General features: G+C 32.3%; 3 protein-coding genes across 3 annotated transcripts; 1 reads left to right on the top strand and 2 right to left on the bottom strand.

Annotated features, from left to right (window-relative positions):
- The first annotated feature begins 2,483 nt into the window (after positions 1–2,483).
- On the top strand, positions 2,484–7,885 carry LOC105792327 (WD repeat-containing protein WDS homolog). Its single transcript, XM_012620846.2, has 5 exons — positions 2,484–2,651; positions 3,209–3,950; positions 5,182–5,283; positions 6,005–6,640; positions 7,423–7,885. Exons 2-5 carry the CDS (start codon positions 3,303–3,305, stop codon positions 7,609–7,611), a joined length of 1,575 nt encoding a protein of 524 aa, XP_012476300.1. The 5' UTR covers positions 2,484–2,651; positions 3,209–3,302; the 3' UTR covers positions 7,612–7,885.
- Positions 7,886–8,939: 1,054 nt separating this feature from the next.
- On the bottom strand, positions 8,940–9,732 carry LOC105793695 (uncharacterized). Its single transcript, XM_012622541.2, has 2 exons — positions 9,322–9,732; positions 8,940–9,217 (listed from the first exon to the last, which is right to left on the bottom strand). Exons 1-2 carry the CDS (start codon positions 9,405–9,407, stop codon positions 8,971–8,973), a joined length of 333 nt encoding a protein of 110 aa, XP_012477995.1. The 5' UTR covers positions 9,408–9,732; the 3' UTR covers positions 8,940–8,970.
- An 838-nt stretch (positions 9,733–10,570) lies between these two features.
- LOC105792325 (auxin-responsive protein IAA11) lies at positions 10,571–14,034 on the bottom strand. The gene is made up of 5 exons (XM_012620844.2): positions 13,460–14,034; positions 11,817–12,115; positions 11,457–11,592; positions 11,095–11,156; positions 10,571–10,791 (listed from the first exon to the last, which is right to left on the bottom strand). Exons 1-5 carry the CDS (start codon positions 13,813–13,815, stop codon positions 10,781–10,783), a joined length of 864 nt encoding a protein of 287 aa, XP_012476298.1. The 5' UTR covers positions 13,816–14,034; the 3' UTR covers positions 10,571–10,780.
- Between the last annotated feature and the right edge of the window lie 30 nt (positions 14,035–14,064).

Below are 14,064 nucleotides of genomic sequence, written 5' to 3'. Positions count from 1 at the left end.
TATATTGCATTATTAAGGAGAAAACTCGAATCCAGGCATTGAAGATGACATTATTGAGAGGAGTAACTACAAATCCCTAAAGGATTTAATCGTCGTGACAATTGTAATACATGTTCAAGTGACTAGAAAGTAAAATCAAACCAATAGAAAGCACGAGTAGACAAAGAACTGAATAATTCGAACTAAAATGGACCCACTTGACTAAAACCCACACATGACGAAACTACATACCCGCACATAAGAATACATATGATGAAACTTGAACTTGGATAGTAAAATCCCGAAACCTTAACATTTGTCAACAATGTCAATGTCTAATTGAGGACGTGGGTTGAAGTGTGCACTGTATCGAAAAACAAAGACTAAAAATCGTGATGTTATACTCATATAAAAAAAAGTAAATAAAAAACATTCAAACTTTGCTTTCAAAAAGAAAAAAGAAAAAAACCCCAGATAATAAAATTAAGATATAACGAGAAATTTAACCCGAATGAAGAGATTTTAGCTCCCTTTGTGAAATGGGAAAATACTATTAGTAATCCCTGTCAAGTATTAACCATTTATTTTATTCTATGCCTTTCAATCATTCAAATAAATAAAATAAAAATAAAATAAATTATATAATCTAAGTCTTTTAGAATACAATTTCTAGCTTTGTTTGTCTAAAATTTTTTAGAATTTTATCTTGACCCCCAAACAAAATTTCTAGCTTTAATCTTATTTTTTTCTTCATTACTCTATCCTTTAATCTTCAGTGAAAAAGTTGACCAATTTGTTAAAAGCTCAATATCATTGACATGAAAATTTAGGCAAATTACACATAAAGCCCTATTTTTTTAAAATTTATCGAAATGGGCCTGATATTTTATTATTTACCGAAATGAGCCATTTTTCCCGAAATTGCGTCCATGTCAGCGCGATGTCAGGGGACGTGTCAGCAAATCGCGTCCAAGTAAGCGATTTGCGCCGCACGTGAACAGTACCCACCGGTCAAAAAATTGACCGTTTATGTTTTTCAGCTTGGAAAACTTTGAAAGGCCATAACTTTTCGCTCGGTTGTCCGATTGAGACGCTTTTTTTTTATTTCGAATAACTTTTCGAGATCTACGCGCTGGCAAACCGCCCGCAGTTTTCGTCGAAAAAGATCTTTTTTTACCTCTAAATTTTGATTTTTTCGGTTTAAAATTGAATTTTGAAACATCCAAATCATTATTTTCCTTTTTTTTTGAAGTAAACACCAGATTTTTTTACAGAATTGTTGTATTACTTTTTCTGATTTGACACGTGTATGGAATAGGTCTGATAAATTGTTAGAACGTAAGTAATATAATTAAGATAATAACAGTATTTTTATAATATGTTAATTAATTAGTTTAGCTTAGTTGGTTAAAATGATTGCTCTTTTCTCTTAGTACCTTGGTTCAAATCTTGTTGGTAATAATTTTGAATCTTTTTATACTTGTTGCATTTATTTTTTAATAATTAACTCTTCAATATTACATTAGTATATATTATTAGTACAATAGTATAGACGGATTGACAATTTGAGCTACAATATTATGAATATTAACTACAATACATAATTTGAGCTACATATTACGATAATACATAGTGGGTAAAATAAAAAAGCCCTATTTTTAAAATTTACGAAATGGGCCGGTATTTTATTATTTACCGGAATGGGCCATTTTCCCCGAAATCGCGTCCACGTCAGTAAATCGCGTCCTCGTAGGCGCGATTTGTGTCCACGTAAGCAAATCGCTCTGACGTGGACGTGATTTGCTGACACGTCCCTTGACATGGTGCTGACGTGGACGCAATTTCGAGGAAAATGGCCCATTCCGGTAAATAATAAAATACCGAGCCCATTTCGATAAATTTTAAAAAAATAGGGCTTTTTTTGGTATTTTGTCCTAAAACTTGCATGATAATTCATATATACTTTATAAAATTAAAAATATTAAATTTATTTAAAATTCAATAAAATTTAAAAATATTTCTTTAAAATTATCCACTTCAACAATAAAATATACATAGACTATTATTGTCACATTAATATCGTTAAAATTTTAACAATTAATACAACTTTTTGTCCCCAAAATTTTGAAGCTTTAGGTTGGAGTGATAAAAATGTAAATTAAAGTAAAAAAAAAGTGAGATTAAAATTATGAATTAAATTTGTTGTTATACCAAAAAATAATTAAAAAAGAAAAACAATTTATGTACTAAATTACAAATTTGTTGTTATACCAAGGAATTATGAATTAAAAGTGAGATTAAATTCGTTGTTATACCAAGAAATAAAAGAGAGACGTTTGACCAAAATTCCATTCACACAAGTAAACGGTAAAAACCCCATCCCCAGCGGCGTCGTTTAATTACATCTACAAAACGTCAACGCTTTAGCCGATCGGGAAAAAAAATCACTTGCTTCGTTCTTTCATCTTCGCCATATTTCTTTTTTCATAATATAAAAATTTATGTACTAATATTTTTTTCCAATAAATCTCTGTCGTCAGTCCCTTCAAAATAACCGCTGCTAAACCCTCTCCCCTTTCCCCCCTGATACCCTTCACCTCATTTTTTTATTTCGTGTTTTTTTTTTTTGGTTCTTATTGCTTTCGTCACAGTTGGGGAACTATTCATTCTCTGTACGTACAACTTAGCATTTTATTGATCTTTTAATTGAATGAATTACTGTTTAATGATTCTTTTATTTTTCTTTTTGTTATTAATCTTGTTGGGTTGTAATTTTTTTGGGTTTTGGGTAGTTAATTCAATTAGCAGTTTTTTAAGTTGGTTTATTGAATTGAATGCATTTGTGATTCCCCTTTTAATTAATTTGGTTGTTGTTATTATTTGTAAGATTTGATAAAGAAAGAAAATAATTGGGTTCTTTGTCTTTTGTTTATGGAAGCTTTTTCTTTTCTGAAAGTTCAACTTATTGCTTTGGAAAGTATTTGCTTCTTTGCTTCTTGATTTTAGTTTTCTTCCTTTGGCAAATTTTGGGTATGTTCAGAACTGGATTTCTTCTTCTATAATAAACATTAATTCAACATTTGAATTACTTTATATAGTTTCCTCTATTTGGTTTCTAGGTCTTCAACCTTGTTACATTGATTGTGTTATTTATTTATGTATTTGTCATGGGGATTTGAGATTTTTCTTGAATGAATTTTCGACTAATTGGATTTTATTTATGATATAGGAAACTGATGGCAAGTGAAAGAAATGGGCATCTTTGATTTTAGAAGGCAAGACGGTTTATCCAAACAGTTTAAGGTTTCCCTAAACACAGCTCGATGGAGAATTCGCCTACCACGCTAGGCTCTAAAGGTTTAATAAATAAGCATGAATTTTTAAGAGTTATAATTCAATGCTTATACTCTCTTGGATACAAAAAGTCTGCTTCTTGTTTGGAAATAGAGTCCGGTGTTAGGTACAAATCCATAGAATTTGATTTGTTGGAATCGCAAATCCTTAGTGGCGATTGGGATGATTGTATTGATACCTTGAATAAAATTAAGGACGTGAAGGATGATACACGATCTTCAGTTTTGTTTCTTGTGTTCAAGCAGTGTTTTTTGGAGTATTTGAATCGAGGTGATGATTCTTTGGCTTTGTCAGTTTTGCAAAAACGGGTTCCCACTTTACATATGAGCAACGAAACAGTTCATAAATTAGCTTATAATATACTTGCATTGAAAGAGATGGAATTGGGTAAGCTAGATGAAGATGTTATTAGTGAACTGCGAAAAAGGTTAGTGATGGAGCTAGGGAAACAGCTTCCTCCGCCAATTGTATTGCCTGAGAGACGTTTGGAACATCTAGTTGAAACTAGTGTAACAGCCCAAATTGATTCATGTATATATCATAATTCCCAGGACGCGGTCTTGCTTTATGAAGATCATTGCTGCGGCAGAGATCAGATACCTACAGAAACAGTTCAGGTGTGCTTCTTGTTGCAGTCAATACTGTTATTCATACGATAAATCATAGGTTATAAAATGAACACAGGCCTTTATGAACACAATGTTTTCAGTTTTAATATGATATTTTCTACATTTTATCTTGTGTTTTCGAACACCAAGCATTTGTTTGTTCCTCACATTTAGCATTTCTATTTTTTTATTTACTGTCTATCTACATTTTCAATAACGTTGCCACAATAAACTTCTGATTTGGTGGAACAAATGCTAGGGGTCAAGTTCCTAAATACTAAAATGAAGCGCCTTGCCGCCTTCAAATGATGTAATTTCAGCCTCCTGCATCCATCTAATGCTACTTAATCTTCATTCGCTCATCTTGGTATAAACTATGAGGTGGTGATGAATTTCCATGTTGTTATTCATAACTTGTTTATTTTTACTGATTCTTTGTCAATTTGAACCCACATATCAAGACAATATTTGCTTGTATTCAATGAAGCCAATGGCTTGGAGTGGTGGAAAAAGTTTGTCCAGATTTCCATTTATCATTTTGAACCAAATAAGAAATTTAAAGTTCTTTTTTTTTATGGTATTCCGGATAAACTAAATAAAACATAATTTTGCAATATGAATTATATAGCTGACTTGTGTGGTAGAAATCTTGTCCTCATCATGTTGGAAAACTTGCTTATACTTTCATGGAACAAAAACTCCTTTTATGTTTATATTTCCTGTCAGTTCATGGATGATCTTATCTTTTTTAATACATTATTAGTACAACTTCCTCTCAATTCATGCTATTTTTCTTTGGCTGACATGAAGGGAGTCATAGCAATATGTTTTTATAGTTCTAGAATTTCATATTATGCTTGCTGGAGGCAGGGCATGAAAACCATTGAGCTATGCAACACCATGAAATTAGAAAGTTGAATCACCCTTTAGTAAAAAGCTTAAAGAAAATTATGTTCAGTAGTTTTTTTTTAAATAATAACTTCAGTGTGTGCCTTTCACTAAAATATATTCCAATTTCTCAGTCTAAAACCTGATATATAGCTTACATGATCTTTCTTCAAGATGATTTCTCCCACCTTAAGATGAGAATGTTTAATGAGTTGTTCCATTCCCTTTGTGCTGATTTATACATGAGGAACATGCAATTTTTGAATTTTCTTGTCCAACTGCCTAAATTGTGGCTTGTTTATCATGAATGTTTAAGGCGTATTGTGGCCCCTTTTGTTTCCTGTGACTGCAGATTTTGACTGAACATAGCAATGAAGTTTGGTTCATTCAATTTTCAAATAATGGAGAGTACTTAGCCTCTTCATCAAGTGACTGTACAGCTATTATATGGAAGGTATAACTTAATTACTTTTTGCTTATGCATATGGACAGATACACACTTTTTTTTTAAGAATATGTGCATGCATGTGTCTCTGCTGCTTCATCTAGAAGATTTGGAATATTGTTTTTGTTGTAACATGTTGTCAGTGAGATATGATAAATTAGAATAGCATCATAGGAGTTACACATAGTGGCTCAATTAGGGGTGCATCTAACTCTTAATGCCTCCCTTTTCCCACTTTTCTTTTTTATATTTGGTCGGGAGGGGGTTGCAAATAAGGTATAGTTTGTTGTTATTCTAAAAACTGAAACAAACAAGAAATGACCAATTTCATGTACGAATTCCTGATTGTCTCTTTCCCAAACTCGAAATAAATGAAATGAAATCAATCAGATGTTGATGTTCTCTTTCTCGTACTGTGTTCTTTTTGTTCTGTTCTTTAATATTGATTCGATTTAGCGTGTTTGATTTTTTCACTGGTAAACTTCCCTCTTAAGAAATGTGGCTCTAAGTGGCTTTTAATGCCGACCATGGGGTGTCTAGATTTAATGTTCTACACCAGACATTATCCTAAGTTTAAGCAGAGGACCTTGTTTTCATGTTGAACGCATCTTGAATATTTATGTACATTTTATATTAAAATTTACGGGTACTGGATTTTGGTCTTGCTCTCTAAGATTCTTTTTTTCTGAAGTGTTTGACTTGATTTTTTTCCACTCGCTGAATTTCTTAGGTCATGGATAATGATAAGCTGACAATGAAACACGTGCTTAGAAGCCATCAGAACCCTGTATCCTTTGTGGCTTGGAGCCCGGACGATACAAAGTTACTCACATGTGGAAACTTGGAAGTTCTCAAGCTTTGGGATGTAGAAACAGGCACTTGCAAGCATACATTTGGGGACCACGGCTTCACCGTTAGCTCATGTGCTTGGTTTCCAGACTCAAAGCGAATTGTTTGCGGCAGTTCCGACCCTGAAAAGGGCATCTGCATGTGGGACTGTGATGGGAATGAGATGAAAGCTTGGAGGGGCATGAGGATGCCCAAGGTTTTGGATCTTGCTGTTACATCAGATGGTGAAAACCTTATCAGCATATTCTCTGACAAAGAAATTCGGATATTAAATTTGAGGACAAATGCTGAGCAAGTAATCTTTGAGGAGCATTCAATCACATCTCTTTCAGTTTCCATCGACAGTAAGTTCTTTATTGTCAACCTAAATAGCCAAGAGATACATTTGAGAGATGTTGCCGGAAAATGGGCAAAGCCCTTAAAGTACACAGGACACAAGCAAAACAAGTACGTCATACGGTCCTGCTTTGGTGGTATCAATAGCATGTTCATTGCCAGTGGCAGTGAGAACACACAGGTAATGCTTATGTCTATATAATCATTGTTGTTCATGTTTAGCTAGTTGTAAATTTATTACACCTTTTCTCGAATCACTTGCATTTAGGTAAAATACCATGAAGGTCCTTGTATTAGGAGTCAAATTGTATTTTGCCCCCTCTAGTAAAAAATGGACAAATTAGTCCCTGTACGATAGATCAAAGAACAAATTGATCATTCTGTTAAAAAATTCATCCATTTCTATTGTTAAAAACTGGTCCTTGTGTGTCGGAATGAGATATACGTGAAACTTCATATGTAATTGTCTGGTAATTCTGTCAATCATGCCAGTTTTTAACAATAGAATTGGATGAGATTTTAACAAAAAAGATCAGTTTACTCTTTAATCTAACGTATATTAATATGCCTATTTCTTTAGTAAAATGGGCAAAATGTAATTTGGCTGCTAGTACAAGGGTCTCCATAGTGCTTTGACCCTTGCATTTATTAATCATTTCTGGCATTGCGGGCAGCCATATGATAACCAGTCCAGTCCAATAACATCTTCCAATTCCATCCACTTCATCTTACACTAAGATGCTGATACTGGGATACGCTACATGTGGCGTCGATCCCCATTAACACTTAGCATACCTACTTTCCTTATGTAATTGTGATACATACTGATTTTGCCGATTACAGAGGACCTTTTTTGTCAGGGTCATCTCCGATAGTGTTATTTTTTCGTGTCTAACTCGTATATATGCACATGGACCTCGGCAAGTTCATTCATTCGCTTATACATTATGCAAATATTGGCAGGTGTATATCTGGAATCGACAAAGCTCCACACCAATTGAGGTATTATCTGGCCATTCAATGACGGTGAATAGTGTCAGCTGGAACCCTAAACGGCCTCTGATGTTGGCATCAGCTAGTGACGATCATACAATCCGTATATGGGGACCAAGCCAAAGCAATAAGATTCAACCAGCAGAGACTTCCACTTGAAAAATAAAAGTTTGAAGCCATTTGTCTATACTGTAGCAGATCATCTGTTTCATTCAAGAAATTTTACAAATTAGCATAAAAAATTGTTAGTTTGGTGGGTTTCCTGTTCTTTGCCCCCAGCCAAATTTTGCTTGCACAGTTTTTATTTTTGCTTTTCATTTTTGTAAATATTTTAGCCCATTTGTTTTTGTAACACTGCTTTTGTCTTTTTTCACATGATTTAACATTCACAGTACAACTGTTTCAGTATTTTAATGGTGTTTGCCTTGACTTACCTATACGAGTAAAGTGATTTTGTTTTGGTTAAATTTTGATATTTTGCACAAATTGTAGATTTAGTTTTGAATTATAATTTAGTCATTTTAATTTTTGTATGTTTTATTTTTAAAATTTCAAACGTGATCAAATTGAATGGTATCTATTAAATTTATTAAAATTATATATGACAAGTAATGTTTTGTTAATTTGTTATTTTCATACGTTACTCGCAAAGCTTGTTAATGGATTTAACCATTGTTATTTGTATCAAGATTGAAATTTTAAAATTTGAAAAAATATAAGAACTAATGATTATATTGAAGAACATGAACTAAATCTATAATTTTACGTGCAATAAGATCATTTGTAGAATTTATCTAAAATGGATTTATCTGTTACTATGGGATAGGATTAAAATTTCACAATCCAAAATATATAAAAACTAAAATTGATTCTTAAACTTTAAACTATAATTTTATAAAAAAATAACGTGAAATTCATTATTCCTTAAATTATTTTTACTTTTTTAATTTTTATAAATTTTTAAGACACGCGTCATTATTTTATTGAATATCAGTACAAAAGATAACGGTGTCTACTAAATTAAAAAAATCAATTAATGGTTTCCAAGTTTAGATAAGGACTAAATAAAAGGAAAATTAAGTGCCATTGAGTTCAGGGGATGAAATATATATTAACCCAGTAAATGTATATATAAAGAGTAAATAAATATACAAATAGAGGTTAATTTGGATGGGACATGCAATAATAATTTCGCCTTATATCCAAACTAAAACCCAAAATTGGAAAAAAAAGCAATTCTACTAGCCGGGCCTATAAAATGCAATTTTATAATTTATAAAATTTTAAATTAATAATAATAAAATTAGGCTTTAACTTTTAAAATGATAAAAAATTAATTTAATTTTTTAAAATTATAAATATATAAATTATTAAAGGATAAAATTATATTTTATTATTATAAAATATATAATTTAATTTCAAATTTTAGAGTTGGTCCCTATGTAAAAGAATTAATGGAAAAACAACAGCAAAAATTAGTGAAGATATAGAGAATAAATAATAATGAGATATATATAATTAGTGATCACAAGAGGATGAAGAAGAAGACTGAAATTGATAGTGTTTATCAACAGCAATGGAAACATCCCAAATGCAACTAAGACCTTTTGGGATAATCACAAGATCTCCTGCTCCAAACTCTACCATCTCAGCCGTTGATGTTGATAATGAGGCTTTTGGGTAAACCCTAACTTTCCCCTTTAACAAATAACATGTTTCTTCAGCATCGAACTTCAGCTGGTATTTCCCAGGCGAACAGCCCCATCTGTTATTCAATTTTAAGAAGAAAATATTAAATTATTTATTCCAAATAATGGAGATTGTATATATATATATATATATATATATATATATATATATGGAGCTTACTTGGGCCAACACTTGATGTTAAGCTCTGAGAGTTTCGAATCTGAAGGGTTTTTTTCTACAAAAATTCTAAGGCTATTTTCAGCCATATGGCTTCGATATTTTAGAAGAAGAAAGGTTTATAAGATTTTACAGACAAGAACTATAAGATGAAGATGGAGAAGCACTTTCTTCCTTTCTTTCTTCTTCGGTTTGCTGTTATTAATGACAATCACATGATTTAAACCATCTCTTTTTTCTAATTAGGAGTTAAATATTTTCAAATCTTATTACCAAAACAGCAATATTCAAATCTAATTTATTTGGAGAGACGCATTTACCCTCCTCATTATTATCATTTGACTTAATTGCCCTTCTTTGAGATTTTCAAAATAATTTATTTATGTTGAATTTTCATTAACTTCAATTTAATTATATTAAATTTTAGTTTAATTGATATGAGTATTATTGTCAATGCAAGACGATACGAGATCAAATACACTGAAAGTAGAACTGAGAATGTTCAAAACAAAATTCATGGTAAAGGTAGTGCAAAAACTATATTTTAAATTATTATTTAAATGAAATTTTAATTTAGTTTGATAAGATTTGAATTCTTAATGAAAAGGATTTTATTAATTTTAATTTATACGAATATATTTATTAAAGTAAAATATTTTAAATACTTAAAAAAAGCAATAACATCCTAAATTTAGATTACCATGACACATGGATTGATGTTAAACTAAAGGATCTTGGAAATACCGACACTATGACACACAGCTGTGTCAGTCAGGCTAAATCAGTCATTTCCACTTTAGTTGAATGAATACTGCCGATGCCGCACGTGCACTTCCACGTGTAAACATCATCTTACTCCAAACTCTATTGTACCATTTTTATATATTTTACCCAAAGTTAATTCCACCAGAAATTTTCAATACATCTCCGAATTTTAAATCATTTTAATTACATATTAAATTATCGATATTATATAAATATAAATAATATTTAAAATTTTATATTACATAATTTAAAACAAAAAATTAATAAAAATAAAATATTACTGCATAACAAGTATAGTATAATTAAATAAAAAAACGATGATTTTAAAAAAAATTCAAAAATTTTCGAGACCAACATTTTTACAAACTAATTTTTTATAATATTCACATTTTTAATTTTTAATTTGAAATTATCTTAAATAATTTTTTGAAATCAAAATTGACCCGTTCGAAAATCTAACTATAATAAGCCAAAAAACGAAGAAAAGTTTTGAAACTAAACAACACCAAACTTGCCGCTTTTATTTACAGGCATCAAAGCAAAGAACAACACTCTCACTAGTTGTTATTTGTATTAAATATTACATTCATAACCTATGGTGACTATATTTCTTCAACACTGTAATTGACATTGAAACCAAAAACAAAAAAAACATTTCTACATTGGCTTTCTTCTCTGTCTCTGGTTTTGTTTCTTGTTACCTTGGAGCTGTAAATTATGAATGAAACTTGAACTTAGCTTAGAACCGGAAAAAGCATAAGACGAGGGGCGAAACCAAAAATTTTGTTTAGAGAGGTCGAAATAAGATTATAAAATTAAAGGGACCAAAGCTACAAAAAATTGTATTAAAAATGCTAAAATTAAATTATCAATTTTTCAAAAGGGCTAAAAATTATAATTTTTTTATTCAATCGAAAATAAAATAAAAAACCCAAATTGAAAAGGGCATAAAAAGCACCTTTGGCTACACCCCTGATAAGACCAGAAAAGTATGAATATATGCATTCGTACCTAATCCAGTTGCCTCAGATTTCCTCATGATCCTAAGCCTTTTCACTGAAGTAAGGAACATCCTGAATCAAAACCCGAGAACATGCACGATGAGTGTCAAGAGATGATGACTTTATTCTGAAGTAACCGATCAATGGTTTATGTAACGCTAAACCCTAAACCGAAAACTTTATTTATATCACATGTATGTATGTATATTTGTTTTTAAATAAAATTAAACGTATAAACGTAGTGGAAACTCTCAGGGATTTACGTTTTGGTTTTCGGTCCAGGCAATAAGAGCAGAAGTTCATTTTAGAAATACCGGGGACATGGAAATAATTAATATGTAAAGTGAAATGCATTATTGAAATTATACGTACTCCCAAGGAACATCTCCGACAAGCATCCAGTCACCTTCCTTGTCCTCGTAAGTAAGCACGAAATCGGATGATCCATCCAGCAGTTTCGAGTGTCTTGTCATCCTGTTCAACATATCAAGCTGCAGCGCCGTTGATCCTAATCACAAAAATTAATGCAAACCTTCATAAAAAGAGAAACACGCTTCGATGATCATCTACTAGGTTTAATATTTCCTATTTTGACACAATGCTCAAGCAAATACAAAAAGGGATGGTTTTGCATTTATCGGTTTTGCTAAATTTCATTTATCACTTACATGGTCATCATATAGACCCAGACATCTGCATGGTCAATAATCAATATAAATTAGGAAAGCTTACCAGATGGATTGACACTCGGGACGGTTTCGAGAAACATATCTTCCAACGTTTTCGCTAACTTTTCATACGATTCATGGGCATTCAGATCGACCTTCCTTCCTATTGGGGTTCCATCCATATTCACCTTCACAAACGTGGATTTCTTCATCTTAGTGTTACCATTGTTACGATAGCCGCCGATGGTGCTGTTCTCGACCATCGAGGTCTCCTTTTTGCGGTTCTCCATTGTCAGCACTTTTGCTTGATTAACCATGCTATTCATTCTATAAGCTCTGATAGGAGGCCACCCCACGACTTGACTGTTTCAAATTCAAAGAAAATTAATAGTTCAAGCAGCAGAACTCGAATAGGTATGTTTAATAGAAAGAAAAGCGATTAGCTACTCATGAGGTACCGAAAAGATACTGAAGTATAATTGTACACATTAAACAGTCTTGATGGCATTGATAGTGCCATATAGGGCTTGATATAAACCGGTTTGCTGCTTAAAATTTGGTTCAAGAACTTGAGAATTTGATCAATTATATATTACAGGGACAATCACCTATTTTATGCTTTACAAGTTGGCAATACAACACCTAAGATCCAATCCATTACATTTCTGTCTATTTTCAATACACTTACATTTGCCATTCATATATGTTGGACCGACATGTTAATCGAAAGCAGGACACCCGAAAGAGGGGCAGAGGGAGATGAACAATCAAACAATTCAAAGCTAATTATAGAATTAACAAGATCTACCAGCATTTATATCTTCAAAATAAGTAGAAACACTAAATAGCTAGGTTACTCGGATTTAGGTATAAAGGTACGTGTCCAACACGGGTATGTTCGATTTTCCTAACTTTTTCCATGTATATGGTAGATCCTTGAAGTAACAGGCACACAACAAAGCATGAATACTTTGATAAAAAAGAAAAGTCAGAGCAACATAGTTCACTAACACGATCCCGTCTCGACAAGAGTGGAAAGGATTCAAATCTATACATAAATAATCATTTTAAGGAACATGTTTAAGCCTAATTGGAAGATTCTAGTTTTCTCTCCTTTCCTAATTCTCTATCCCCTGATCTTAACTAAGTAGTATTATAGAGTTAAGGAAAACATATGCAAGACACAATTCACATATATATAACATTAAGAACATAAGCGGTGAAAACATCATGGAAAGCCCTTATACTAGAAGTCAGATTGCAATTTACCCCCTACTAAAAAGTATGCACTTTTGTCCGTTAAATCAAATAGCAAATTGATACTTTTTGTCTTGAAGAGCTAATTAGTTTTTTGTTAAATATTTCATCATTGTCAAATTGATGGTTAAAAACTGATATAGCTGGAATAACCCGAAAGTGACAATGACAATGTGGTGTGCCACGTATATCTGAAATAGTTTTTAATATTAATAGTTTTTAATAGTAGAAATGAATGTCATTTTTAATAGAGAATGACGAGTTTATTCATGATCTAATATATAGGGACTAAATTGTCTATTTTTTAAGTAAGACACCAAAATACTATAGGACAGTTGCCTCCTACCGAACATAAGCATATTCAGGGACATGATTAATGGAATGAACCCCAAAAACTTAATTACATGAAAATATGGAATCACAAATCAAGCTTAAAACTGAAGCATATACCTAGATCCGTTAGCAGCAACAGCCACAGATTCAGCAGTTCTCTTGGTCCCAGCTGTGACACTAGCTTTGCTTAAAGATGGTGAGGATGATGATGACGATGAAGATGATGATGGAGAAGGGAAATCTTTAGCAGTCAAAATCCTAGCATATGGACCACCTTTGGAAACATGATGCATCTTAAAACCACCGCCTTGGCGGCCGCCGCCACCACCACCACCGAGGCTCAAACCAAGACCCAACTCCAACCCAGACTCATCCGGGCACGAAGAATCTTCAGAAGACACCACCATGTTCTCGTCCCTTGACACTGTAGACATTGACCCACTTTCAGAACCGCCGCCGCCACCACCTTGCATTTAAAACTGAACCCCCAGGTCCTAGGTTCAAAGAGGAGAAGAAAAATGATCAAATGGAAGTAAAAGGTTGTATATGGGATTTTTGCAGGCAGAGAGAAATGGGAAAACCAAAAAGAAGATTTGTGAGAGGAAATTGAAAACGAAAGGAAATAATAATAGAGGAGTGGTAGTGAAGAAGGAGAAAAATGGAAAAAGGTTGGTTGGGAAGGTGATTTTGGTTTACCAAGGTGCTGGTTCTGCTATTTGTTT

This window comes from Gossypium raimondii, chromosome 8 (assembly GCF_025698545.1).
Source record: "Gossypium raimondii isolate GPD5lz chromosome 8, ASM2569854v1, whole genome shotgun sequence".
In the NCBI taxonomy this organism is placed as follows: Eukaryota; Viridiplantae; Streptophyta; class Magnoliopsida; order Malvales; family Malvaceae; genus Gossypium; species Gossypium raimondii.
The sequence above is the reverse complement of the archived record's forward strand: the minus strand, read 5'-3'. Positions and strand labels throughout refer to the sequence as shown.